At 38.4% G+C, this 27,307-nt stretch overlaps 1 protein-coding gene across 2 annotated transcripts; it reads right to left on the minus strand.

The window, feature by feature from the left end:
* LOC113056267 (signal transducer and activator of transcription 5B-like) lies at positions 1-26,563 on the minus strand. 2 transcript variants are annotated; one of them, XM_026222901.1, is made up of 19 exons: positions 26,419-26,563; positions 22,161-22,296; positions 21,896-22,052; positions 21,029-21,118; positions 20,756-20,930; positions 14,937-15,067; positions 14,682-14,833; positions 11,366-11,521; positions 11,093-11,272; positions 9,269-9,356; positions 8,677-8,799; positions 8,472-8,564; positions 6,114-6,320; positions 5,672-5,766; positions 5,460-5,602; positions 5,159-5,314; positions 2,921-2,978; positions 1,166-1,270; positions 1-1,043 (listed from the first exon to the last, which is right to left on the minus strand). In XM_026222901.1, the coding sequence occupies exons 2-19, from the start codon at positions 22,286-22,288 to the stop codon at positions 926-928; spliced, it is 2,355 nt and encodes a 784-aa protein (XP_026078686.1). In that variant the 5' UTR covers positions 22,289-22,296; positions 26,419-26,563; the 3' UTR covers positions 1-925. The 2 variants fall into 2 exon arrangements, with proteins under 2 accessions (XP_026078686.1, XP_026078685.1); XM_026222900.1 differs by having other exon boundaries at positions 9,269-9,359.
* Between the last annotated feature and the right edge of the window lie 744 nt (positions 26,564-27,307).

A 27,307-nucleotide genomic window follows, 5' to 3' on the forward strand; every position in this document is an offset into this window, starting at 1 on the left:
TCAGCATAACATGATCGCCTGTTTATCAGAGAAGATGCTGTCTATGATCAACAAACTATTGTTAGGTCATACATTAAATACAACATTCCCAATAACAAATCTTAAAATCGCCTATTAAACTAACAGCTTAAAGTGTGGATGGTTAAGAAAACATGGATATTCTGAGGTGACATAACAAATTTGATAAATTTTCAATGCCATGGGATTCTGTAACTACAGTTATCAGCCCAGCCAGGGCTACCTGTTTGGTAGACAATGCAAGACAGGGTGATTGAAAACCCTGTTAAATACATTCAGCATTTTTTGCAATTCTGTGTAGTGCCACTAGTTGCAGAAATTAGACAATGCAACCTTTTACACTGTTTCTTGGGCTGTTTTTTAATCTGCAGGTTAAATCCATCTCTCACTCACCACCCTTGAAACGCTATTTCAACTGAGGAGGACCCCCCGGAATGCATTTTCGACAGAGTGGACCTCCAAAGGAGGAGAAAACTGCAGAAACAAATTGAGATAGTGGATCCTTACTGGAGATGAACAAATTGAGAAGACTGAATACTGTCAGCTCAATGTCTTAGCCAACTGTTTGACTAGAAAAAGATTTGATAAAGTAGATTTTTATAAGACTAGTATAACAAATCAAGATAAAAGGTATTGAAAGTGGCAAACCAACACTGTCTATTAAAGTAGCTACTCATATTCAGCCAAACAGAAGAGCATCATTGCACACTACAGACCATTGTTTGTTCTTCAATGGTTAATGATAAAAAATTACACATTAAACTATATATAAAATGCAAAGGCAGTTACACATCCACTGATCAGTTTTGATAAACAACATTTCACATTTGTTAAGATAAAAACATGGAATGGAACCATTGAGTTTTTGTGTAGTTCACATTAGGGATCAAAAGCTTAAAGGTCATGACTATTGTCCACTCCACTGGGTTTCCATGGGGTGTCGCAGGAACTCCTCCACCTGTCGGGCCATGTCCATGGTCTCATCCAGATCAAATTCACCTTCAGTGTCTAACATGGAGTCATTCCTTCAGATGCACACACACATACACATACACCAGTCAAGCACTGGGTTCGTTATTGCAGAAATCAACAGTGATAGCAATGGGGGGAAAAAATAACCATAAACTAGATGTTCCTCAGAACTTACATTGATGGATAGATTGTGAAGTTATGGTGTTGATTGACAGTGGGTGATGCTGTATGCTCCATGAAGGAATTTCCAGGAGAGGGTTCAGGATTGGGTGAAGAAAACCTGAGAAAGAAAGAAAATGCATACAGGTCATTTGTATTAACATCTGTTTTCTTGAGTAATTTTTTGCAATTAACTGTGAAATTTGTAATGCTTCTGGTATTGCATTCAAATACACATTATAACTGTGTGAAATACATGTGCTGGTCATATAATTAGAATATCATCAAAAAGTTGATTTCATTAATTCCATTCAAAAAGTGAAACTTGTATATTATATTCATTCATTACGCACAGACTGATATATTTCAAATGTTTATTTCTTTTAATTTTGATGATTATAACTGACAACCAAGGAAAATCCCAAATTCAGTATCTCAAAATTAGAATACTGTGAAAAGGTTCAATATTGTGAAACAAAACCCATTAAAAAACGGTGGGGAGATTCACAAAGAGTGGACTTCAGCTGGAGTCAGTGCTTCAAGAACCACTACGCACAGACGTATGCAAGACATGGGTTTCAGCTGTTGTATTCCTTGTGTCATGCCACTCTTGAACAACAGACAGCGTCAGAAGCGTCTCTCCTGGGCTAAATACAAAAAGGACTGGACTGCTGCTGAGTGGTCCAAAGTTATGTTCTCTGATGAAAGTCAATTTAGCATTTCCTTTGGATATCAGGGTCTCAGAGTCTGGAGGAAGAGTGGAGAGGCACATAATCCACGTTGCTTGAGGTCCAGTGTAAAGTTTCCAAAGTCAGTGATGGTTTGAGGTGCCATGTCATCTGCTGGTGTTGGTCCACTGTGTTTTCTGAGGTCCAAGGTCAACAGAGCCGTATACCAGGATGTTTTAGAGCACTTCATGCTTCCTGCTGCTGACCAACTTTATGGAGATGCAGATGCATGGAGATGGGGTAATGTGAAGAGGAAGATGCGATATGCCAGACCCAAGAATTCAGAAGAGCTGAAGACCACTATCAGAGCAACCTGGGCTCTCATAATACCTGAGCAGTGCCACAGACTGATCGACTCCATGCCGCACCACATTGCTGCAGTAATTCAGGCAAAAGGAGCCACAAGTATTGAGTACTGTACATGCTCATACTTTTCATGTTCATACTTTTCAGTTGGCCAAGATTACAAGAAATCTGTTCTTTGTATTGGTCTTAAGTAATATTCTAATTTTCTGAAATACTGAATTTGAGATTTTCCTTAGCTGTCAGTTTATAATCATCATAATTAAAAGAAATATATCAGTCTGTGTGTAATATATTAATATAATATTATTAATGTTATAAATAATGTCCAGTTTCTTGCAAAGACTAATCATTTCACTTCATAAGATCCCAAAATATTGTCAGGAGCCATGGGTATTAATTTTTATGTTCCTTGAAGTTGATATGCTTTTTTTTTTTTTTTAGTTCTCAAAAACCAGTAGCCACTGACTTGCATTTTATGAATCGCCAAGGACCACAGTTTCATTTAAAAATCTTCTTTACTGTTTTTAAAAAAATAACCTACATCTTGGTTGACCTGAGATTAAATTAACAGCAATTTTTGGAGGGTGAACTATACCTTTGAATACATCTGTATATATTGGAACGTAGAAACAAATTTCTCTAATATCCAGGAATTATTAATGATAATCAATCAGATGAGTTTTTGACTTTTTGTATAAAAAACCAAACTAAACTTGAGAGAGGAGAAAAATACTCACTCAACCTTCACCACCTGCTTGATCTCTGGTTTGACATATCCATCCCCCACTGCTTTTGCTGAAAAAAACAAAATGATGTTGATGTTAATAGAAACTTTTTAATTTAAATTCACAAGAACCAAAGCATGTATACAGTATTGTTCAAAATAATAGCAGTACAATGTGACTAACCAGAATAATCAAGGTTTTTAGTATATTTTTTATTGCTACGTGGCAAACAAGTTACCAGTAGGTTCAGTAGATTCTCAGAAAACAAACAAGACCCAGCATTCATGATATGCACGCTCTTAAGGCTGTGCAATTGGGCAATTAGTTGAAAGGGGTGTGTTCAAAAAAATAGCAGTGTCTACCTTTGACTGTACAAACTCAAAACTATTTTGTACAAACATTTTTTTTTTCTGGGATTTAGCAATCCTGTGAATCACTAAACTAATATTTAGTTGTATGACCACAGTTTTTTAAAACTGCTTCACATCTGTGTGGCATGGAGTCAACCAACTTGTGGCACCTCTCAGATGTTATTCCACTCCATGATTCTTTAACAACATTCCACAATTCATTCACATTTCTTGGTTTTGCTTCAGAAACAGCATTTTTGATATCACCCCACAAGTTCTCAATTGGATTAAGGTCTGGAGATTGGGCTGGCCACTCCATAACATTAATTTTGTTGGTTTGGAACCAAGACTTTGCCCGTTTACTAGTGTGTTTTGGGTCATTGTCTTGTTGAAACAACCATTTCAAGGGCATGTCCTCTTCAGCATAGGGCAACATGACCTCTTCAAGTATTTTAACATATGCAAACTGATCCATGATCCCTGGTATGCGATAAATAGGCCCAACACCATAGTAGGAGAAACATGCCCATATCATGATGCTTGCACCTCCATGCTTCACTGTCTTCACTGTGTACTGTGGCTTGAATTCAGAGTTTGGGGGTCGTCTCACAAACTGCCTGTGGCCCTTGGACCCAAAAAGAACAATTTTACTCTCATCAGTCCACAAAATGTTCCTCCATTTCTCTTTAGGCCAGTTGATGTGTTCTTTGGCAAATTGTAACCTCTTCTGCACATGCTTTTTTTTTAACAGAGGGACTTTGCGGGGGATTCTTGAAAATAGATTAGCTTCACACAGACGTCTTCTAACTGTCACAGTACTTACAGGTAACTCCAGACTGTCTTTGATCATCCTGGAGGTGATCATTGGCTGAGCCTTTGCCATTCTGGTTATTCTTCTATCCATTTTGATGGTTGTCTTCCGTTTTCTTCCACGTCTCTCTGGTTTTGCTCTCCATTTTAAGGCATTGGAGATCATTTTAGCTGAACAGCCTATCATTTTTTGCACCTCTTTATAGGTTTTCCCCTCTCTAATCAACTTTTTAATCAAAGTACGCTGTTCTTCTGAACAATGTCTTGAACGACCCATTTTCCTCAGCTTTCAAATGCATGTTCAACAAGTGTTGGCTTCATCCTTAAATAGGGGCCACCTGATTCACACCTGTTTCTTCACAAAATTGATGACCTCAGTGATTGAATGCCACACTGCTATTTTTTTGAACACACCCCTTTCAACTAATTCAACTAATTGCCCAATTGCACAGCCTTAAGAGCGTGCATATCATGAATGCTGGGTCTCATTTGTTTTCTGAGAATCTACTGAACCTACTGGTAACTTGTTTGCCACGTAGCAATAAAAAAATATACGAAAAACCTTGATTATTCTGGTTAGTCACATTGTACTGCTATTATTTTGAACAATACTGTATATCGAACTCCGTCATTAAGTTTGTGCTGAACATGTTTTGAGAGGTAGATTCTGACTCTCTTTATCATCCCTTTATAATCACTGAAGTTGTCAATCCCTAAAGTTAACTCACTATGTTGCCTACATTGAACAATTAATGTCTCATTTACTGCACATCATGTTTATACTGTGTGGTTGAATTAAAAGGAAACAGAGCTAGCAGAACCCAGAAGGTGAGCTTGCGCTGATGGTGAGCATTATTGAGTGGATTCTGACTAAGTTAAAAACCTCTGATTGACCACTGATTTTACACGCTAAGCAGGCATGTCTGTGATCGGTTGTCTACACCAGTTACACAAATGACCTACATTGAATTCTAAAAACCTTTGCTGCTGAAAGGTGACAAGTTTGCATCCCTGAAGTTTATGCTAACTAACTGTAACTATGCTAACAATGAAACACAATCATTTCTGTCTGCAAGAGAAACGTGCATACAGTTTGGAGGTGTGCAGTAACGGGAGAAGACTTCCTCTTTCGGCTGATTGGGATAGAGGAAGAGCAGATGATTCAGATCACTGATCCGGTCGGCCAGAGAGCGGATAGAGAAATCTTTAGTAGTGAAGGGCATCAGGTTCCACACCATCCGTTCTCCTGCATAAAGAAACGCACATACTCAGAATGATGGCTGGTGAGTAAAGTCAAGCATTTCTGTTCAGCTTGGACCCACGTTTGGCTGGAATGCATCACTACCAAAGACATTAGTATTGTCTTCACTAACCATTTACTGTGCTCCTACCTGCTTTGTTCGGGTTTTCTGCGACCCACGCTATGGTGATGCCTCCAATCTCAGAGTCACTGAAGCGCAGAAGGAACGTACCATTTGGTTTGGACATCAACATGTCCTGAGCTTGCTGCTTGTTCAGGAAACCCAGAATCGCTCTGCAGATAAACACACAATTGACCAATTGTTCTCTTATTAGTCTCCGAGGTGTGCTGAACAGTCTTTACCCATCATTCCAGTGAGACTTCAGGTGTTTCTTCATGAGCTCAATGACCCCATCAAACCACTGCCAGAATGTGAAGTTCCTGCCTGGCAAGCTTTCCTGTCAAAACAAAAACACCCAAGTCTAGATCCTGAGACTGGATATATTGCATTCATTTCAAAAGTTTGTTTGCTTTTCTTCTGTTATATCACTGGATGTTCTGTGGGGAAAAACTAAATAATGGCTCTGAAGGCCAGCACGAACATATTACATGTCTCAAATGTGATGCATGCCTCTAAAATACAATTATTTTAAATTAAACTCTGCTTCATATATGTGTAGCAACATGCTCATTTAGAGTCATTTAATGCGCACAGTTAAAGTGCACAGTCTGATTTTAACTCAAAGAACGACATCTTTAGGGGATAAGAGCGCTGATGAACAGTTTGGCTATAAATGGTGGTTACCCTATTGAACTGAGACCAGGTTATGGCCATGTTGCAGTAGTCCTCAGGGTTGTTGTTGGATATGCTGAAGGCTTTCTGAGCGAGAAACACCAGATTGTCTTCTGACAGGCCTCTGTCGCTCTGAACCTCTGATTTATATTTCATGTTCAAAGCCTCGCACAGCTGTGGCCACAGAACTTTTTCAGGCACCACGAATGGCACTCGACCCTAAAGAGAAATCACAAAGAACCAAATGAGCACAAGTGTGTACTGCTGTGAATGCTGTAGTACACTGCAAGCACAAAATGTTTTCATGCCATTTTACATTTCGGTTGCTTAAACTTAGGGCTGGGTGATTTTTCTGATTTAATCGATTAATTAAAATATAATGTTTTGCCACATTTAATTTTTATAAATTGAAGAATCAAGATATTGAATAGAAATATTACTAAACATCAGAATTAGACACTTTGAAATGATGCCTATTTTAACAGCAAAAAGAAAAGAATGACTCAACCGCATCTCTGCACATGTGATAAACCGCTCAAATGTAATGCGCTCTGTGAAGGACCAAATATTCTCTAGGTGCCATTCACACAGAATGAAGTTTGTGTGTTGACAAAGATGTGACGCAGGCAGTAAAATAAGAAAAAATGCAGGAAGATGGGAGTTGAACTTCTTTTAACATAAACTCAGTGGTTTTAGAATGCCGTTTCATGCAAGATACATAAATACAACAGTCAAACGCTTCCATGATCACATAGAAATAAACTGGAAAACCTTGACTTTTGAGATTTTCTTTGTTTTGTTTTATTTCTGAACATATAATATGTATAAGACAAGTTTGTAGAAGATGTATTTGTAGTTTGTGCATCTTTTTTGCATAGATATTTAACGTTAACGAGATTAGTTTAACATTTTCATCATTTTGACAACTTCATGTGTAGCGCACTTAAAATAGAAATTTTATTAACTAGAGGGTTAATTATTTTATTTTTTTTAAGTTACTTGAATCATTTTTAAGTTGACTAGTTAAAAATCGTAAAAATCGAGAATCGGTCTAACGTTCTGAAAAAAAAAAAAAAGTAGATTTCATTGTATTGCCATATCGCCCAGCCCTAAACGAATTTAAACATTCTAGACCCTGTTAAGAGAGTAGTGTGTACTCAAATCCCAGTCAAGAAACAACCGTTTAAAATATACATGAAGATAACCTGTTCAGAAGTGTAAATGCATTATATCTGACAGATTAGTAGACAACACAAACAGACTATTTGTGTTGTGCCCAAAAAAATATGTATATATATAAATAAAATTACCTTTTGTTAAAGGGATAGTTCACCCAAAAATCTAAATTATGTCATTAAATCACTCTCATGTCGCTCCAAATCAGTAAGACCTCCATTTATCTTCAGAACACAGTTTAAGATATTTTAGATTTAGTCCAAGAGCTCTCAGTCCCTCCATTAAAACTGTGCGTCTACTGTCCAGTTTGTGATATCCGGTTCGCGATCTTTTTGAACCAGTTCACCAAATCGAACTTAATCGTTTTAAACGGTTCGCGTCTCCAATATGCATTAATCCACAAATGACTTGAGCGGTTACCTTTTAAATTTGGCTGACACGCCATCTGAGTTCAAACAAATCAATATCCCAGAGTAATTCATGTACTCAAACAGTACACTGACTGATCTGCTGTGAAGAGAGAACTGAAAATGAACACCGAGCCGAGCCAGATAATGACTCGTTCATGAGTCAAGAACCGGTGACATCGGTTTTCAGATCACCAGTAGTTCTTTCGGACAGTTCGATTAAAAAAAACGGTTGAAGAAAACGGTTCACCGGTTCTTTGCGCTCGACGTAATGGCGTCATTGGCGATGACTGCAAGCCTTCGGTTTACCCGCGCTCATAATATTAGCACAGAATCAGTTCAGAATCACACTCTGTGTGTCAGTCTGCTTCACGCTGAATCACACAACACATGCGCAATATCATCAGCTCCTCGGTTCTTGAATTGTACGCGTCTGACAGAAACGGTTCTTGCTCGGCTCTTGATCTGGCTCGGCTTGGTACTAAAATACTTACACTGTGTTCCAAAGATAAATGGAGGTCTTACGGGTTTGGAACGACATTAGGGGGAGTTATTAATAACATAATTATGATTTTTGGGTGAACTATCCCTTTAATGGGTGAAATGATCTTGTTCCAAAAAAAAAAAAAAAAACAATTTTACTAGCTGGGTAACCTTGCAATATAAAATGACAACCCTCTCATGTCCATCAGCTGGAGTATAAAAGATACTGTTAATGATGTATCAGCTGCTAATAGTACATTTTGTTAAAATATGATGAGAACATGTAAATGATGCGTCCACTAACCGTCTCAGAGAAAGCATTATCCCACAGTACTGTTGCTGTAGCATTATTATCTTGACTCCCATGAACGATGACAACAACAGGTAGGGATAATGTCTGCAAAAGAGAGAGGAACATGAAGGGACAAATTTATAAAAATGACACAAAGGCGCATAATAAAATACAACAAATAAAGAGTAACTTTGACAGAGTTTGTGTTTATTTTTACCTTCACATGAAACACAAGTTCATTGCCTCCCACACTGAACTGAGACTCAAACAGAACCGTAAACTTCTCTTCAGTCACTGACTCTGCCCCGCGGCGGTCTGACCGCTTAATACGCTTCAGAGACTGTAAACAAGAGGGAAATAAGTCATTCATCGTTAAAATATCCTTTAAACAACAGTTTTGATCAATCAAATCCCAAAACATCCACTGAATCAAATAACAGCAGGCTAAAAAATTTATGTTTATAATCTTTTTGACTTTATTAACAAATTTCTGGAGGATCACTAAATTTGTTCATGAATTTTTTTATCATGCTTTTGTTTCATGTAGTTAGTCATGTAATATTACTAACAGTATAAAGTTAATCTTATGTTTACTTTATTTAAAAAAAAAAAAACTAGATATGTGTACCACAGCCTAAAAGGGGGACATTTGTAGAATTATACTAAAAGGCCTTTTACTTGCTAAAAAGTATGAGCTATTAATCAGACTACAGAAGGCATGTAGTAAAGGTGTATAACAGGTTCCTCTGCTTTTTTGGTGCATGCGAACACAAACAATGTGTAATGTGAAGCCTTTAAGCACAGGTTACCATGGTCCTGAAGTGTGCACTCAGGGTGCCAGTGGTTTGGTGGTACTCCATCACACAGTTGTTGTTCAGAATCTCTCCACTGCTGTCACTTCAGTGAAAAGAGACGACAAACAGTCATGTCACTTTTTACTGTCATTCAAACAGAAATAAAACAGTGTTTCTCTACAGGTCTTGGTGGTGACGTCCATAAAACAAAAACATTTCAAAACCATGACAATGACATACAGAGCTGTAATTTTATGGTGTGAACCTATCACAAGTGCTAGGCCCCCAAAGTGCCATTGTCATGTGAATGTGCAGCCAAAAACAAACAAAACTTTAGCAGTTTTTAGCAAAAAAAAAAAAAAAAAAAAAAAAAAAATGGTAATATAAACATAACCTTAATTATTTACCTTAATTGGTGTGTGAAATAGTTAGTTTCGTTTCATTTTAGCCCCTAATTTAAATGAAAACGATCTCTAAATCCATTCTCTGTGAAGTGTGCAATGATTTGAAGAGTCAGACATGTCACTGCACTCACAGCTGACTGGTTCGATCTGTTTTCAATCAGAACAAAACCTGCTATGGAAGTTAGTTACTATGACCAGGGATTCACACAAGTGGTGTGCATGTGTGATTGCTCACTTGCAAACTGACATGGCTGGCACCTGTTAAAGGGATAGTTCACCCAAAAATGAAAATTTGATGTTTATCTGCTTACCCATCTTCTTCCTGCTTTATGGCGGATCACAGACTTATAAATGCATTACCGCCACCCATCTCTCAAAAGGACCATTGGCACTATCTACAATCTCAATTAGGAGAGTCAATGGACCATTTGATAGATAGGTGACAGTAATGCACTTATAAGTCTGCGTTCCACCATAAAGCAAGATGACCACGCCTCAAGCACCTGCTTGAGAACACGCTTAGGAGAGATAAAACAGTTTGCACATTGCGTAAATCAGAGGTAAAACTACATAAATACTGTTCAGTTTCTTGCACAGACTGATAATTTTGTCTTTATACATGAATGTATTGTCACATGCCACAGGGTTTCATTTGGTTTTGTTCATGTTTTTTTGTTTGTTTTATTGTACGTTTTAGCCGTGATTCCCATTCACATCAATTATAAGACTGACAGACTGCAACAGTTTGTGTTAAAAGTCTCTGTGTTCTACTGAAGAAACAAAATCACAGACATCTTGGATGCCCTGGGGGTAAGCAGATAAACATCAAATTTACATTTTTGTGTGAACTAACCTTTTAATACACAATTACCATTTAGACTGACTAACTATTATGCTAAATACGATTTCCATTCGATCTGAAAGCAAAACTCCAGGCTAACCACTGCTAGAACACAAAAAAGTGAAATTTCATTCACTGACACGCTTCACTCAGCAGTGCTAAAATGGGCAATTCATATAATTGCCAGCAACCTGCCAAAATAAAAGCTTCCTGATTTATTGCAGTGCAATAATACTATTATTACTATGATTAATTGTTTTGTATAGTTGTATTTAATGGGTCCCACTACTAACTGTGCAGTGCCCAAAAGCAGACCCACTTTTGTAGTACATAAAGCCCATAATTAGCAAAAAATAACCTATAACTTATCTTGCTAGCCACCTAAACTCTATTTGAGGCAAAGTTCCCGGATGTTACACAATAAAGCAACTAAATCTAATGCAAATCTATTCCATGTTAAGTTTTAGTCAAAGCCATATCAGGCCATTATGTCAGTTGTTTGGTTTTAATTAGTTGCTGCTGAAAAATGTCTCCTTATTTTAGTAGGACAGTGTAAGGGTCTGTCTGAATGCAGTAAGTGTTTTATAACCTTACTTGCGGGTGTTCTCGTTCTTCAGTAAGGCCTTGGCCTGCTGTTCACTGATGATGGTGGCCTTAACCTGTGGAGGATTCATGTGGACATTGAGTTTCCCTCCGACCAGTAAGCGAACTGTTGCCGAAAATTTGGTTTGAGTCTTCAGCACTTGAGGAGGCTGTTTCTCAATTATGAATGTGCTGCAAAGAGACCAGAAGCAAAGACACTGCTGAAAACCTTGCTTCTCTGAGAGAGACAAAGTTTACCAATGGTGGTAGTGACTGAGTACACACCTGGTGACGAGTGCTGATATAATGTCTGTGACAGTAGCGTTGAGTTCAGTAAGCATTTCTTCTATGGGTCCGGGAATGGGCAGCTGCTGTGTCAGGTGTTCAACTCGGCGAATCTGCTGTCTGTTTTGCCAAATCATATCGGCCAACTTTTCACACCTGCATTCACAAAACAACAACATAAAATACTGTACCACCAATGTGTTTAAAGCAAGTTGCACAAGTATGCAAGTTGGCGTACACCGTGCAACTTGCACGTAACATTTACATGTTACATTTCAGAGTTATATGAAAAAATGTCCTGGCTCTTCCAAGCTTTATAAATGGCACTGAATGGCACTTTTTTTTCTTTCAATACTCCAAAAGAAGTCTAATAAAAGTGCATCCATCCATCATAAAAAGTGTCCTACACAGCTCCAAAATTAGCCAAGAGGCGATTGGTTTTCCTTTGATCCTGTAAACAAAATCTTGGTTCTCGTTTTGTGTATGCACGTATGACGCCCGTTTCACACATACTCCGTCTGCAGTGCGTATGCGTTGCGTCTTTTTCTACGCACCCATGTTAACGGATTCCAGTGTTCGTAATGCACGTGGTTGCGGTCCGTCAGTGCGTTGAAGGAGCAGTGCATCTGCAGCAGTGCAGTGATCATTTACTTACAGAGTCTATTTTTGCTACGCTGCATGCGCTGAATTAAAGTGACAGCGCATTGTCCGCGGTAAAAATGAACATGGATTGACACAATAATTAAACCAAAAAGTACACGATTTATTTATTTATTTACTTACTTTAAGTCTAAAGTAAGGAGACGACTCTGAATCGACGCTGAAACGAGTCGTTATAGATTTCAAATCTTTTGCCCATCTCTATGTACGTCACTAGGAACACTTTGCATAATAATCTCCGCCTACCGTGTTGGGAGAAACGGAACTCTGACCTGCCCCACCCCCACACACAGACGCTCTGGTTGGTGTGATAGCATCATGTCGAGGAGACAGTGTGTTTTTAATTGTAAAGGCAAGTTAGTTTTATTTTCACTGCCAAAGAATGAAGATCAGAAGAACCAATGGCTAAAATTCATTTTCACCACAATGCCAGAGCAGTACAACAAATCCCTTTTGATGTGTTCACAACATTTCACTGATGACTGCTTTTCTAATCTCGGTGAGTACAGCGGGATTTTCAAAGCGTTTGGCCATAAAAGATGGTTCATTACCAACTTTATTTAGACCAACGAGCATCTCCGAATCACAAGGCGAAGTATGATTATGAAGTTGTGTGTCTGCTTTCTCCCGAGCGTCTTATCAGTATGTGTGCTGTCTGCAGCCTGTCTGCGCTGATCGTCATCTACAAACACGTCATTAAAATGAAGTGTAACTCCGTGAATACTCAACAAAGAGACATGAGAGAGATATCTATAGAAAGCTTGACATGTCCACTTTAAAACTAAACAAGTGCTGCCGAAAACAGATATTCTGTGATAAAGTAATCCATATGAAAACAACGCGATGTCTGTTTTTCACGTCTCCCTTCGTTATATCTAATGTGACCACGCCCCCTTGCTGAACGCGCTATTCAGATTCAAACTGAAGCGCGCGACTTGAATACACCCACACAGAAGAAAAAGCAGCGAGACTGTTCAAGTTTTTTATTTTACTGTTTGCTTTGTGGTGAGAGGAATAAGACATAATTCACCCCAAACAGATGCTAACGCATTGTTTGTAGTGAAGTCGTGTACGGAACCACCAATCCAAACTGCTTATGTTAGTTGACCAATCAGAACAAAGTATGCTACCGAAAGGTGGGGTTTAAGGAAACTGAATCTTTTGAACAGTTTCGCGCGAACCGTTTGGGGATCTCTGAGAATTGAGGTAATTTTAAAATTATATTTTGACAAAATGACAATGTTTTTTAACCTTGGATGGATTTAAACCTAATGTACAGGACTTATAAACAGTGATAGGAAGCTTAGAATTTTCATCTTACTGGCTCTTTAACTGGTATTTTACATTATTTCGGATTGTAATAAAATAATATATCCCCCCTTTAAGTTTGACAATTCAGGTAAATTTTTTGTTTTTGTTTTTATTCAGAAAAAATATGGCAATTTATATTGATTTACACTTGACAAAACAAATGTGTCTATATGTCAACGGTTGGTAGAAAACATTTAAGATGCCTTTGTGTATGGTGTGAAACAGGCCTCTGGATTTGTGTCAGGGGAGGTCATAATAATTTAGCCTGGTAATACCAGACTCTGCTACTTCACTTTGCTTCGTAGACAGAGTCTGGAATGGCATAATAGAGAAGTTTTCTCTCTCGCTAGGGGGCGCTTGTCTGAAGTTTAAAATCATTGGTTACCCGTAAGCCAATCAGATACGTTTAGTTATGACGTATGTTATGCGCCTGTACAGCCGCATTGAAGCACAGACATCATAGCCTGGTAATACCAGACTCTGCTACTTCACTTTGCATCGGAGACAGCAAATGACAGTGTTCAACTGAGCTGGTATCTAAATAGATTAACTTGAAGTTAATTACCAAACTCACCATTTGTATGCGATGTGTACCTCGTCGACAACCATGGCGACAAGGTTGTCTTGATAAAGCGTTGATGCTAGCATAGCTCGCCATTTGGGATTCAGAATCCAGGATCGGGGCTACCAAAAATAAGGCTGTAATACCCCGCCATTATATCTTGATCATTGTGCACGCCAAGCTGTGCAGCACACAGACCAAGTTTTTCTGCCTCCTTGACCTGATCCTCCATGAGTGCAACCAAGGGGGACACAATTACAACTATAGCCTTGCCGGCCTTTGGCCTCCCCAGTTTCTCGCTAACTAACGGTAACAATTGATAAATTAAACTTTTCCCAAAACCAGTCGGGAGTAGGGCCACAAAATCACCTCCATTTAAAATGTTTATTAAACACTCTTCTTGTTCTGGCTTCAGTTTGAAAAAGAGTTGAATGTTCTCCATAACAGAGCGAATTGCATCCCGTGTCTCGTTTCCCATTTCCGCGGTCGTTTCGGTTTTCGATTTCTCTAACCTACAATGTAAAACTCGGCGGTTAGCATCTACGTCACGGCTCTCAGCCCTCCCTCTGTTCGTTGATTGGCCCGGCTGTTTCCAGACCGGTGGCAAACAGAAAGCTCTGACGCTGTATCAGACTGAGTACAGAAGCTAAATGAAATTGAGCGGAATTAGGAAGTCTGACGTAGTCAGGCTAATAATAATTAGCTTATGAAAAGAATGTCTATGGTACGCACTCCTTCCCTGTAAAGGTGTAGTAAATGTATGTGTATACAGTGCATCAGTACCAGGCTTGCAGTATGTCCAGTCCTCCCTCTGATGGTCCTCCATTGCCTGCGAGCTGCTGTCGTCTCTTCCACTGAATAAGTTCATCATCTATGATCACGGTTTGCTGTTTCCTCAACAGAGCTAGAGTCCTCTGATGCTTCTCTGCCAGTTCCTATACTCAAAGACACATTATTTTATTCAACCAATGGATATGATGGAAAATATTGATGCAGCTAATAATAAATAGACATGCGTATCATATGGATTCAGTGTACCTGTCTGTATTTCTGTAAGGTGTTGGCCTCTCGAGTGAGCCATGTCTCTAGCGTTGACTTCCTGCTCTGCAGACTTGACTCTTTCTGAACCCGCTCAACTGGAGGAAGGCTGGCCAAACTACTCACTTGAGCTACTCGACAAAGAGAAAGCTTCAATTAATAATTTAAAAATACAGTTCAATAACGCATTACTCTGAAGTATTTCCTGCATAGCTTTATTTTTATTTTGCTTGTTTTTCACGCTTTTGCTGTTCAACATGTTCAAAACATGACATGGTTTGATTCGACTGTTTTGAAAGATGATTTGCTCACATAATGGACATCTCTATGCACATCAGACCAGACAAAACTGTCCTATTAGTCCAGTTTTGGTTACTGTAACTTAGAGGGTCCAATCGTGCTCTTAGGAGAAGCAATTTTCCAGCAGAGCTTATCTCCAACAGACCTTTAACCCTGAAGACTCTGATATCAGGGTTGGAGTTAAAGGGTTAGTTCGCCCAAAAATGAAAATTATGTCATTAATAACTCACCCTTATGCTGTTCCAAACATGTAAGACCCCCTTTATCTTCAGAACACAGTTTAAGATATTTTAGATTTAGTCCGAGAGCTCTCAGTCCCTCCATTGAAGCTGTGTGTACGGTATACTGTCCATGTCCAGAAAGGTAAGAAAAACATCATCAAAGTAGTCCATGTGACATCAGAGGGTCCGTTGGAATTTTTTGAAGCATCGAAAATACATTTTGGTCCAAAAATAGCAAAAACGACGACTTTATTCAGCATTGTCTTCTCTTCCGTGTCTGTTGTGAGAGAGAGTTCAAATCAAAGCAGTCTGGATTTACTGTTCGTGAACGAATCATTCAGTTAACCAAATCGAACTGAATCGTTTTAAACGGTTCGCATCTCTAATACTCATTACAAACAAAAACAAACCAATATCCCGGAGTAATTCAGGTACTCAAACAGTACATTGACTGAACTGCTGTGAAGAGGGAACTGAAGATGAACACCGAGCCGAGCCAGATAACGAACAAAACATTGACTCGTTCACCAGTCAAGAACCGTTTCTGTCAGACGCGTCCGATTCGTGAACCGAGGAGCTGATGATACTGCGTATGTGTGATTCAGCGTGAAGCAAACCGACACACAGGGCGTCTGAACTGAACTGATTCTTTTGGTGATTGATTCTGAACTGATTCTGTGCTAGTGTTATGAGCGCAGGTAAACTGAAGGCTTGAATCAAGGGCAATCATTGCAAATGAAGCCATTACGTTGAGCGCAAAAGAACTGGTGAACCGTTTTCTTCAACCGGTTTATTGAATCGAACTGTCCGAAAGAACTACTGGTGATCCGAACACCGATGCAACCGGTTCTTCACTCGTGAACGAGTCAGTCTATTGTTCGTTATCTGGCTCGGCTCGGTGTTCATCTTCACAGCAGTTCAGTCAGTGTACTGTTTAAGTGCATGCATTACTCCGGGATATTGATTTGTTTGAACTCAGAGGGAGTGTCAGCCACATTAAAAAAAGTTAACATCTTAAGTCATTTGTGGATTAATGCGTATTAGAGATGCTAACCGTTTAAAACGATTCAGTTCGATTTGGTTAACTGAATGATTCGTTCGCGAACCGGATATCCAGACTGCTTTGATTTGAACTCTCTCTCACAACAGACACTGAAGAGAAGACAATGCTGAATAAAGTCGTTGTTTTTGCTATTTTTGGACCAAAATGTATTTTCGATGCTTCAAAAAATTCCAACGGACCCTCTGATGTCACATGGACTACTTTGATGATGTTTTTCTTACCTTTCTGGACATGGACAGTATACCGTACACACAGCTTCAATGGAGGGACTGAGAGCTCTTGGACTAAATCTAAAATATCTTAAACTGTGTTCCGAAGATAAAAGGAGGTCTTACATGTTTGGAACAGCATAAGGGTGAGTTATTAATAACATAATTTTCATTTTTGGGCGAACTAACCCTTTAAAGGGATACTACACCCCAAAATGAACATTTTGTCATTAATCACTTTCCCCCATGTCGTACCAAACCTTTAAAAGCTTTGTTCGTCTTCGGAACACAATTTAAGATATTTTGGATGAAAACCTGGAGGCTTGTGACTATCCCATAGACTGCCAAGTAAATTACACTGTCAAGGTCCAGAAAAGTATAAAAGACATCGTCAGAATAGTCCATCTGCCATCAGTGGTTCAACCGTAACGTTATGAAGCGACAAGAATACTTTCTGTACATGAATAAAACAAAAATAACTACTTTATTCAACAATTTGTCTCTTCTTGTCTATGCTGCCTCCATTCAGCTCATATTCTCCAAAATGGTGCCAATGTGATGCAAGGTGATACAGAGGAGACAAACAGTTTAATAAAGTCATTATTTTTGTTTTCTTTGTGTATTTAAAACTATTCTCGTTATTTCATAACATTACAGTTGAACCACTGATGGCAGATGGACTATTCTGACGATGCTTTTCATACTTTTCTGGACCTTGACAATGTAATGTAATTGGAGGTCTACGGGACAGTCACAAGCATTCCGTTTTTCATCCAAAATATTTTAAATTGTATTCCGAAGATGAATGAAGCTTTTCATTTTGGGGTGGAGTATTATGGAGCTAGATTTGTGTCTTTATTACATGCGAGAAAATTTTAGGATCTGGGAGAAAAAAAGTTTGAGCGAAAGAATTTTCTCATAGAACATAAAAAAAAAGTGAAATTTTTAAAATTATTTCTGAGAAAAAAAATCTCTCAAAATACTTTTTAAAAAAAACTCTCAAATATATATATATATATATTTTTTTTTGCTATCAGTGTGAAAACATTTTCTCAACAAAAAAAAAAAAAGTGTTTCTCTCGAAACGCTTTTCTTTGCTCTCGTGTCAGGATTTTGCCTTCACTTTGAGAATTGTGTCATGGACGGGGCCATGTTCCTTTTGTCAGTTGGGTGAGCATAGTCTTGTCTTGGGAGTCGAACTGAATCATTACAACATTGTTCAGTTCACTGGTTAGATGCCGCCTCTGCCTTACGGCTAGTTTAGTTGAGCACGGACACTCCAATGTTTGGGTAAGATGATGGCACACAGCTGGCTGAGCAAGTTCAGTATCACTGAAGATTAAACATAAAAAAATAGCACTAATAATTTTACAATTTTCAAAATTACATTTTTTTTTATGTTCTATGAGATATAAGATATGTTCCTCTCAGATCATTAATTTTCTCTCATGTAATAAAGACACAGATCTAGCTCCATAGAGTATCCCTTTTAAACTTTGCAGAAGGGTGAACCTCAAAAAGCAATTATGGTCAGCCTTAGGAGTAATTTTTTTTTAATAAGTAAAAAGGGGTCATATGACGCTGCTAAAAAGAACATTTTGTGTATTTGGTGTAAGGAAATATGTTTATGCGGTTTAAGGTAAAAAAACAAACACATTATTTAAAGCATTTTCGCTTTCTCAATGAAACAGCATCACACACTGTTGCCTTGAGTAAGTGTAGGCCGGAGGCCTAGAGTGAGCAGAGGCTGGCTTAAGTGAGCAGAGGTGGGACGGCTTGAGAACAGCGCGGCCGGAGGATTCTATGAAGGAGTGTATGTTGGGCTTGCAACAACCCCACATTTGACGACCCTGGGCTGGTCTCCGCTTTATCCACAGTGAAAGCCGATCCAGCGATGCACAGTGCAAAGTTGATGTATTTCCTCAGCAACCAGCATAGATCAGCTTCTGGCATGATGAAGCAAATATCGTCCTCTTTTGGAAGGCCAAACAATGTAGTTTCTCTTTCAAAGTGAAACAAACAGTGTCTGACATGGCGGGAATAATACTACAACGAGAATCTTTGTGTGAAAATCTGAGCAGCGTGTGTGGGGGCATGTCAGAACAAGCCATTTTAGGGGGGGATGGCAGTTTTAACTTTTATAAAGAGTATCTCTTTGGATTTGAGACTTTAGTCTTTGCAACTTCACAGATCTTCTTTATGCACCAAGAGCTTGTAACACTCCAAAGCAGGGGTTCCCAAACTTTTTAGCCCGCGACCCCATGATAAATGCGCTGCTGCCCCGCGACCCCCCCCCCCTCCCCCCCCAAAAAAAACCACCTCTCGTCGCGTGAAATGTACAGCAAATCGATTTTATGCCCAGTGTCAAAGCACACGAAGTTATATTTTATTGTTCTGCGTGCAAAATCAGTGTTACAATTCTGCATGAGCTGCTCGATATCCACCTGTTCTCTCTCGGAAAGTAACTGTGCAGCTATGTTGGGTTGAACTCGTTCATTATTCTGCCATCAGGAACCAGTCGAGTAAGTCTGAGCTGCTCACACGCGTGCTCACACCCGTGCGCGCATACACACACACACACACACACACACACACACACACACACACACACACACACACACACTCATGCTAATCCGCTAGATGTGTCACTTTATGCTTTCCATGGTGACGCGTCATTGCTTGTCACGTGACATACCGCAGCAACAACAGAGCTGAATGAATGATCTGCTTTTGTCATTTTTCCTTTTTTATTCAAAATATTAACAAATTTGTTAGATATGGCATGAAATAGCTGATATTACGATGGTCAAATATATGCAAGTGGAAGTGTTTTGTTGTTTAAACACCTTTATAACGATCGCGTTAGTTGAGCTGTATGCGCGATGGGCGCCGCTATCTTAGTTTGTGCCGCAGACGCAGTTCAGAGAATCAGATCTGTTGGATTTACAACACGTGAATTCATCCACTTCTCCCGAAATACATAAAAGTAAGTGGCTGGTGAACTGGGAGAATAATGGAGTAAACTTTAAAGTTACTTACACAATGTGTATCTGATATGAATAAAATGTGTCTAATTATAATGAAAAAGATTATTATTGCCTCTTCCTTTGACATCAGTGTGTATTTTACAAACTCTAAATGTATTGTTTTTTCTAGTACTTATATGTCTGAAACCTAAAATAAACATTATGTGGTTGAAAACACTGAAAAGTGATGACAAGTGTGATGACAGCTCTGAGGGCACTTGTCTCTGGCTCAGCGCCAGCCAACTCGTGAGAGCACATTTGAATTTCACGTCATGCACTGACCGGTGTGGTCGTACACTCCAGGTACTAGCCTAGACTGATCACACCGGTGTGATCGTACGTGCGATGCGAAAGAGTTAAATTAATTGAAACAAAAATATATAAAGCCTATATCGAAATCATCTCGCGACCCCTGCGCCGGGAACCACTGCTCCAAAGAACAATCATTTTTCTTTTTTATCGCATCATATGACCAGTTTATAAAATGTAAATCTCAGAATTTATGGGTTAAAATCCGTCTGAAATTTTTTTCACAGAATCAGTCAATTGTGTGTTTCCCAAAAACTTAATTAGCTAACTCATAAGGCGTCGTAAGTACTAACATAGTTCAATTATTTAGCCTTAGTGAAACTAAGAAGCCAACGAACATTCACAGCAGTGCAGTGTTGTCTGGTTGATGACATGTTTGTTACAGCATAATTTTGTAGGAATTATGATGTCTTGACTGAATGAACCTATATAGCCTGAAGGAGTAAAGTGTACAGCAATTACATACTACATGTAAATGGTTAAAAATAAATTAAGGTTTTCTGTTGTTTCTGCAAAAAATTATCTATAATGAATGTACATGAATTGCTATCTTGAATTAATTAATTACCGGACATTCTTAATCCAGCACCTCTGTATGTTCATTTACTCTGAAAAGTTTCTGAATCAAGCACTCACTGTATATGATATAAATGATACTGGATGTGTGGATTAATACTACATATGTTCATACCCTGTATCCTCAAGCTCTCCTGGTACTGAATGATGAAGTATTCTTGACTGTGCTGTAGCTTCCGGAGGTCATTCTCTGTGTCGTGTGTCATAACACGTAGCTCCTCAAACGTCTGGTTGATCTGCTGATATCTCTGAGGGGTCCCATCTACCGGGCCTGACCCCGGACTGCTGGCCTGATTGTGACAAACAAACAAGATATCACTTGCTCACAATTCAATTATGGCATCCTCAGTGTAAATCAACAACCAAAGAAGCTGCATGTGTGACTTACGTTGGATGCTTCCTTTACAAGTCTCTCCTCAGTGTACAGGATGTGTTTGACACACCGCACAAGCTCCAGAGGGCAAGGGTCATATGAGCTCTAAAAAAAGCATAGGATCATTATTGATATGAGCTCAACATGATTCAACAGGTGTACAAATCTTTTGCAATTAAACAATTTGCAGTAAACCTGAATGATGCGTCACTTTAGTCTGTGTGCAATGTGTGAACCTATATTATTATTTTTTTTTTTTTTGTAACCTTGTACTGCACTGTTTTTTGGGCAGAGCTAATAATGGTCTGTGTGGCGCGGTTCACATGATTAGTGCTGTTCCTCTTTTGGTGCGTTCCTTAAGAATTCTCAACAAAAGTGGCAGCGCTTATCAATTGCCAAATTGCTGTCACTCACATTTTACTACTACACCTGGCCTAAATTCTAGCTCAGTTACCTTGTGTTAACAAAGTGAAAGTTCTTGATTTGTAAATGTATGGCAGCCCACCTGATATATTCTAAAAGAAAAGCTGTGGGCAATTCGAAATTCATCCACAGGGCGTAATTGCCCCACGGGCCGGATTTTGAACACCTCTGCGATATATAAAGGAACATACAGACAGTAAAAAAAATCAGGCTAATAGTCTGATTAAAAAGCTAAATATTCATGTTCAATTTGGCCCAACTGATAAAATGTTTTAACATATTTCAGAGAAGAATTTTTTGACACTACTGCTTTGTCATCAATATCCTTTTCATTGATGACTATTCAACCATTTTTTAATTTATTTTATAAAGTACTGCTGCATTCCACATGGAAACCTCCACTGGGAAAGAAATACAGAGATCTGACCTCTCGTAACTAAATGCATCGAGTTCTTGTACCTTCAGCTGTGAGGCATAATGACCCAGTTTGATCTTCAGCAGGAAACCATCTTCACCCATCTGATGTTCTGCCTTCCTCTGCAGCTCCTTGATCAGACCCTCCAGCAGACGCTTTGCTTTAAACTCTTCCTGCTGGTTATCCAGGTCGATGGCATCCCTGCACATGACACAAACACTCTTCAGTCCATTTCATGCCCTGCTATGATAGTAAACAGATTTTATTACATACACAGGTCTGAGCTGCTAGTGGAGCAAAAAAGCTCACCATGGCTGAGCCTCCAGCCAATGCGCCAGGTAGTGGCGCACCTCGATGGGGAAGTGCTGCCCATAGAGAGACTGCATCTGATGCAGGGCATCCCCCTGCAGCTGCTGTGCCTGAATCCACAGCGCCATACCTGGCTCTGAAAAAAACAGAGCGAGATGTGCACTTGTAACTTTAAGAATGGTTTGAAAACAGTGTCCCACAATGAAATCAGCATGACCTTGTGTTTCCAGCAAAACTGGACAAAAAATCAAATTAATAAAAATCAAGACAAACCAAATTGATGCATTTAACTTTAAAAATGTATTTTCTTAAACAGTATACACAGCAAAGTACACAGTAAACTAACACTCCATTGTGAAGATAAGCTTTCACTAGGGGATTTTGATTCATGGGTTATGCTGAAATACAAGCATGCATACTAACTAAAATGCCTATACTATATAATGCCGCCCAAATGTTCACGCAAAGAAAGAAAGCGTGGTTTCAGTAACCGCAGTTAATGTTGAAGCAGCCATGTCAGGGAGATGCTGTATGTTTCTAGATGGAAGCAAAATCACTTTATTTGGCCTGAAAGCAGATGCATTTAGGAATCTTTAAGATTGCTTCAAATAGAACAGCAACGCATTTTATGGACGTCTGTTTCGTGAACCTAGGAGAGGAGGTAAATCTGACTTTGCGACAACAATCTGGAACTTCTGAATCAGCTACTGTATGTTTTGTTATTAGTTTAAGTATTTGCTATTGAAAGTTTAAATGTGGAGTTTTGCGCATGAGAGGGAGAGAGAGAAACAGTCACATCACAGAGCTGTCTTAACCGTCTGTGGCGTGTGTACCGCAAACACCTATGAGCTTCATCACTGTGTCTGTCACACAACTCTGTTCCCCTTTTGCACTTGAACTGATGGTAAAACTAAGGACATTATTAACGGACTTTATATTTATTTTGAAAGATGAAGCTCACAGTTATGGAAAGGGGCATTACATTTCCGACAAGTGCTTGTGGTGTTTGGCCAATGATAATGAGCTGGGTCAGCTGGCCAATCAGAGCAGACTGCGCTTGTCGGAAGGAGGGACTTCGTAGAAAATGACACGTTTGAGAGAGGCGGTGCATAGAGGACCTACAATAATGTTTTTTGAACATTAAAGCATGTAAGCATTTTCTGTTACACCAAATACACAAAATAATGATCTTTTAAAAAAAAAAGCATCATATGACCCCTTGAGTGCTTTATGGGTAAAAGACGTACAAAGGTGTCCCTAGATAAGATATGCTGGATAAGAGGAATTATTGTCCCTCACTCAATGTGTCAGAAAACAGATGCCATGGAAAGGATCAATGGAAGTTAATGTTTTTGATTAAAAACCACAAAAAAGTTTTGATAATCCAAAACTTGAAAACAAGCCCTTTCAGTTCTGTCATACTGAAGTCGATTAATTTTTATTTTAAATGGGCTTTTGATTAAATCACTGAAATAAGGTCTGTGGTTAACAGAAGTTTGCAGTCTCCACCCCGAAATTAAAATGTAGTCAGTAATTATTTACTTGGGCTGTGCAAAAAATCGAATCTGATTTTCATGCGCATCTTGTCAGTAAAGGCACTCCTGTGATTAGAAGTACATCTCCAGCACGTGCGTTCAGATCAGTGTTGCCAGGTTTTCAAAACAAAACATGCCCAAGTACTTCTCAAAACTAGCCCAATTGCGTTTCGTTCCGGGCGATAAAATAAAAATGTTTTGGCGGGGTTCCCATGGTAAAATTTGACGAACCGCGGACATAAAAAACAACCGCAGACTTGCCAACACTGGTTGGCCTTTACTACACAGAGCCGTAGTTCACTGAAAATCTACACAAAATCAATTTTAAAATCGGAGGTCAAAATCGATTCTTTTTTGATTTTGAAATCGATTTTGTGCAGCTTGTCGGTGGACTATGGCTCTGTGTAGTAAATGCTGCTCCACCTGAAACAGTGTTGCTAAGTTCGCGGTTGTTTTTCATGTCCGCGGGTTGAAGCGACCCCAATATCAATAACTTGAGGTTTAGCCCCTAAAATGTAAATTTTACCAAGGCAACCCTGCCAAAGAACATGCATTTTAACCCTGGGACGCTATTTTTATCAGGGAACCTCCTGGAAACGTTGAATTGAATTAAATTTTTTGCACAGCCCTATTACTTACCCCCATGTCGTTCCAAACCCATAAAAGCTTTGTTTGTCTTCAGAACACAATTTAAGATATTTTGGACGAAAACCGGGAGGCTTGTGACTGACCCATTGACTGAGAATATCTGCTGAATGCAAGCAGCTTACGCTCTTTTGTGTCAGCTGTGCTGCACAGATGCTCTGTTTTCGGTAAAATCAAAGTATAAATACACTTAGAAAACATATCCTTGTGTTGCGGCTGACACAGAAGAGCGTAAGCTGCTTGCGTTCAGTTCATAATCTCTAAAATGGTGCTACAGTAATGCGGAGAGACACAGAGGAGACAAATTGTTGAATAAAGTTGTTATTTTTGTTTTCTTTGCGTACAAAAAGTATTCTCGTCACTTCATAACATTACGGTTGAACCACTGATGGCAGATGGACTATTCTGATGACGTCTTTCATACTTTTCTAGACCTTGACACAGTTGACATTGTAAGTTACTAGGCAGTCAATGGGACAGTCACAAGTCTCCCGGTTTTCATCCAAAATATCTTAAATTGTGTTCCGAAGACGAACAATCTTCTCTCATAGGAGCTTCAAAGAAGACGGAGAAAGCCAATATTTGAAAAATGCCAAATATTGGCCGATATATCGGCCTTGGCCAGTGACACCTGTAACATGCAACTATACTAATTGTGACAGAAAAACCTAAATAAATATACTAATTTAATTAATATTTAATAAATGTCAATCACACATATTTACAAGTGAGCATTTGTTTCCAAACATTCTGTAGGCTATCTGAGTGGCATGTGCCACTAAATGTTGTGTAATACAAGTCTTATTGTATGTTGCTGATCAGTGCAAACTATCCATTCTAGGAAACACAGGAAATTAATCTATCATGGGTCACTACCAATACCGCTTTTACAGTCTGACACCTACCTGCCTGCATTCAGCATCATCAATAAAACAGCCAGCTCAATCTATAGTTTTAATAAATATATTTTGTATAGTTTTATAAAATTATGCAATAAGAAATGAAACCATTTTATAACAATGTGAGATTCTTTATTAAATCTGACAACAGAAGTGTCACTGCCCCAACCCACTGCTCTACAGTGGAAAGATGGAAGAAGTTTGTTGATACTGATTTCATTTAAATGGCAACTAACTCTACAGTGTTATATTATTTTAACTGAATTAACTGATAAAATGTTTTAACTGAATTAACTGATAAGAATTTTACATGAAAGATGACACACAAATTTAAAAAGGTAAAAAAAAATTGCCCATTTATAAACAGTGGAAAATAACATGCATTTTGTGATTTACACCAACACTTTTTTTTACTTGTTATTTCAGCCTCTCTCCAGTCACATAGCAATGTTGGAAAGAGTTGTTTGAGTGAACATCCTGTAACGGTGCAGTTTGGATGTAGTTGCAATATTTATTTATTTAATTATTATGTTTTGCCAATTATACCGTACGGTAAGTACTTGTATGGTAATTAGTACTATAATTTCATCATGATACTTTCACTTCACCAGAGTAAATGATGGTATTTTTTTTGTGTAATGTATTACGCCAAAAACTAATATTTAGGTAGCTTACATATAGCTGTTTTAGAGACATACTTTGAGATAACGTTACTTCATTAGCATACACAAATATTAGCATCAACAAAAACTTGTTGCTTTAAACTCAAGAAGCGAGTTAACTGTACGACTAACGTTACAGGCAAGCTAAAATGAAACAATCACCAGAATAATATTTTAGGGTATGAAACCTCTACAGTACAGATTTATTTTCAGAAGATGAATATAATGGCTCGTGAGATGTTTAGTTAGCATTAGCAGTTAGCACTGACAGCTAGCATTAGCTTGACCTAAAGGATAAAACATACAAACTCAAGTGTTTAAACCTTCTGACAGTTTACCCGTGTCATAAACAAACCTGTATTTGTGTCTGGATACATGTTTATTATCATTCAGTGGAGCAGTTTAATATCTGCTAAGCAAAGTTAGTTAACGTTAAAGTTTCTTCATAATGCACAGTCAGCTGAAACCAATCGCATGAGAAAAACTGAATAATAAAGGTAATAAAACATGTGCTCACAGCATTAACGGAGACCTGCAGCAGAATGATTTGATGATGATTTGTAGATGTTAAACGTTTGACAGGGTTTATCCATCCATGAGCTCAATTGTACAGAATCACCACACAACTATTAGTAGTGATGGGTCGTTCTTGAACGAGTCGTTCATTTTGAACGAATCTTTAATGTGACTCGTAAAGAACGAGTCGTCTCGGGGAGTGATTCGTCCAGTAGCCCATGCGCAACAAGTTGTTTAAAAAGCTAAAACGTTGTCCAGTTTTACAAAGCCTTCATTATAATGCACAGAAGAATAAAAAAAAAAACATTAGCCTGTAATTTGACATGTCCCTGAAATGACTGTTTTGCTAAATTAAGATAATCTTTAGGCTAACAGACGAACAACCCACTGAATTGGGTTGATTATCCACAATGGGAGGATCAGATAGAAGAATTAATTATGAATTTAATAATTATTGAAAATGTGATTATTTAATATCATCAGAGTATGAGAAAGAAAATGAAAAGGATCAGTATTGTTTTATTAACATATGACAAGACTATTATTGTTACTTATGTGATCTGTCATGAAATTGATAAATTACTAGAAAATTTGATTTCTACCGACCAGTGATGATTGTGACATACACTGAAAAAAGTAATAAGTAAATTTACTTAATTTTTATTTGGCAAGTTTTTGCACAAGCATTTTTCAAGTAAATTTAACACATTTGGAAATTAAGTAAATCTACTTAACTAAGTCAAGTAAAAAAAAAAAAAACAATAAGTATATTTTATTGAGTAAATTTTAATTAAATAATATTAAGTTAATGCATTTACCAGACACTTTTATCCAAAGCAACTTACAGTGTATTCAGGCTAACAATTTTCACCTATCATGTGTTCCCGGGG

The sequence above is a fragment of the Carassius auratus genome, chromosome 37 (assembly GCF_003368295.1).
Source record: "Carassius auratus strain Wakin chromosome 37, ASM336829v1, whole genome shotgun sequence".
Taxonomy (NCBI): Eukaryota; Metazoa; Chordata; class Actinopteri; order Cypriniformes; family Cyprinidae; genus Carassius; species Carassius auratus.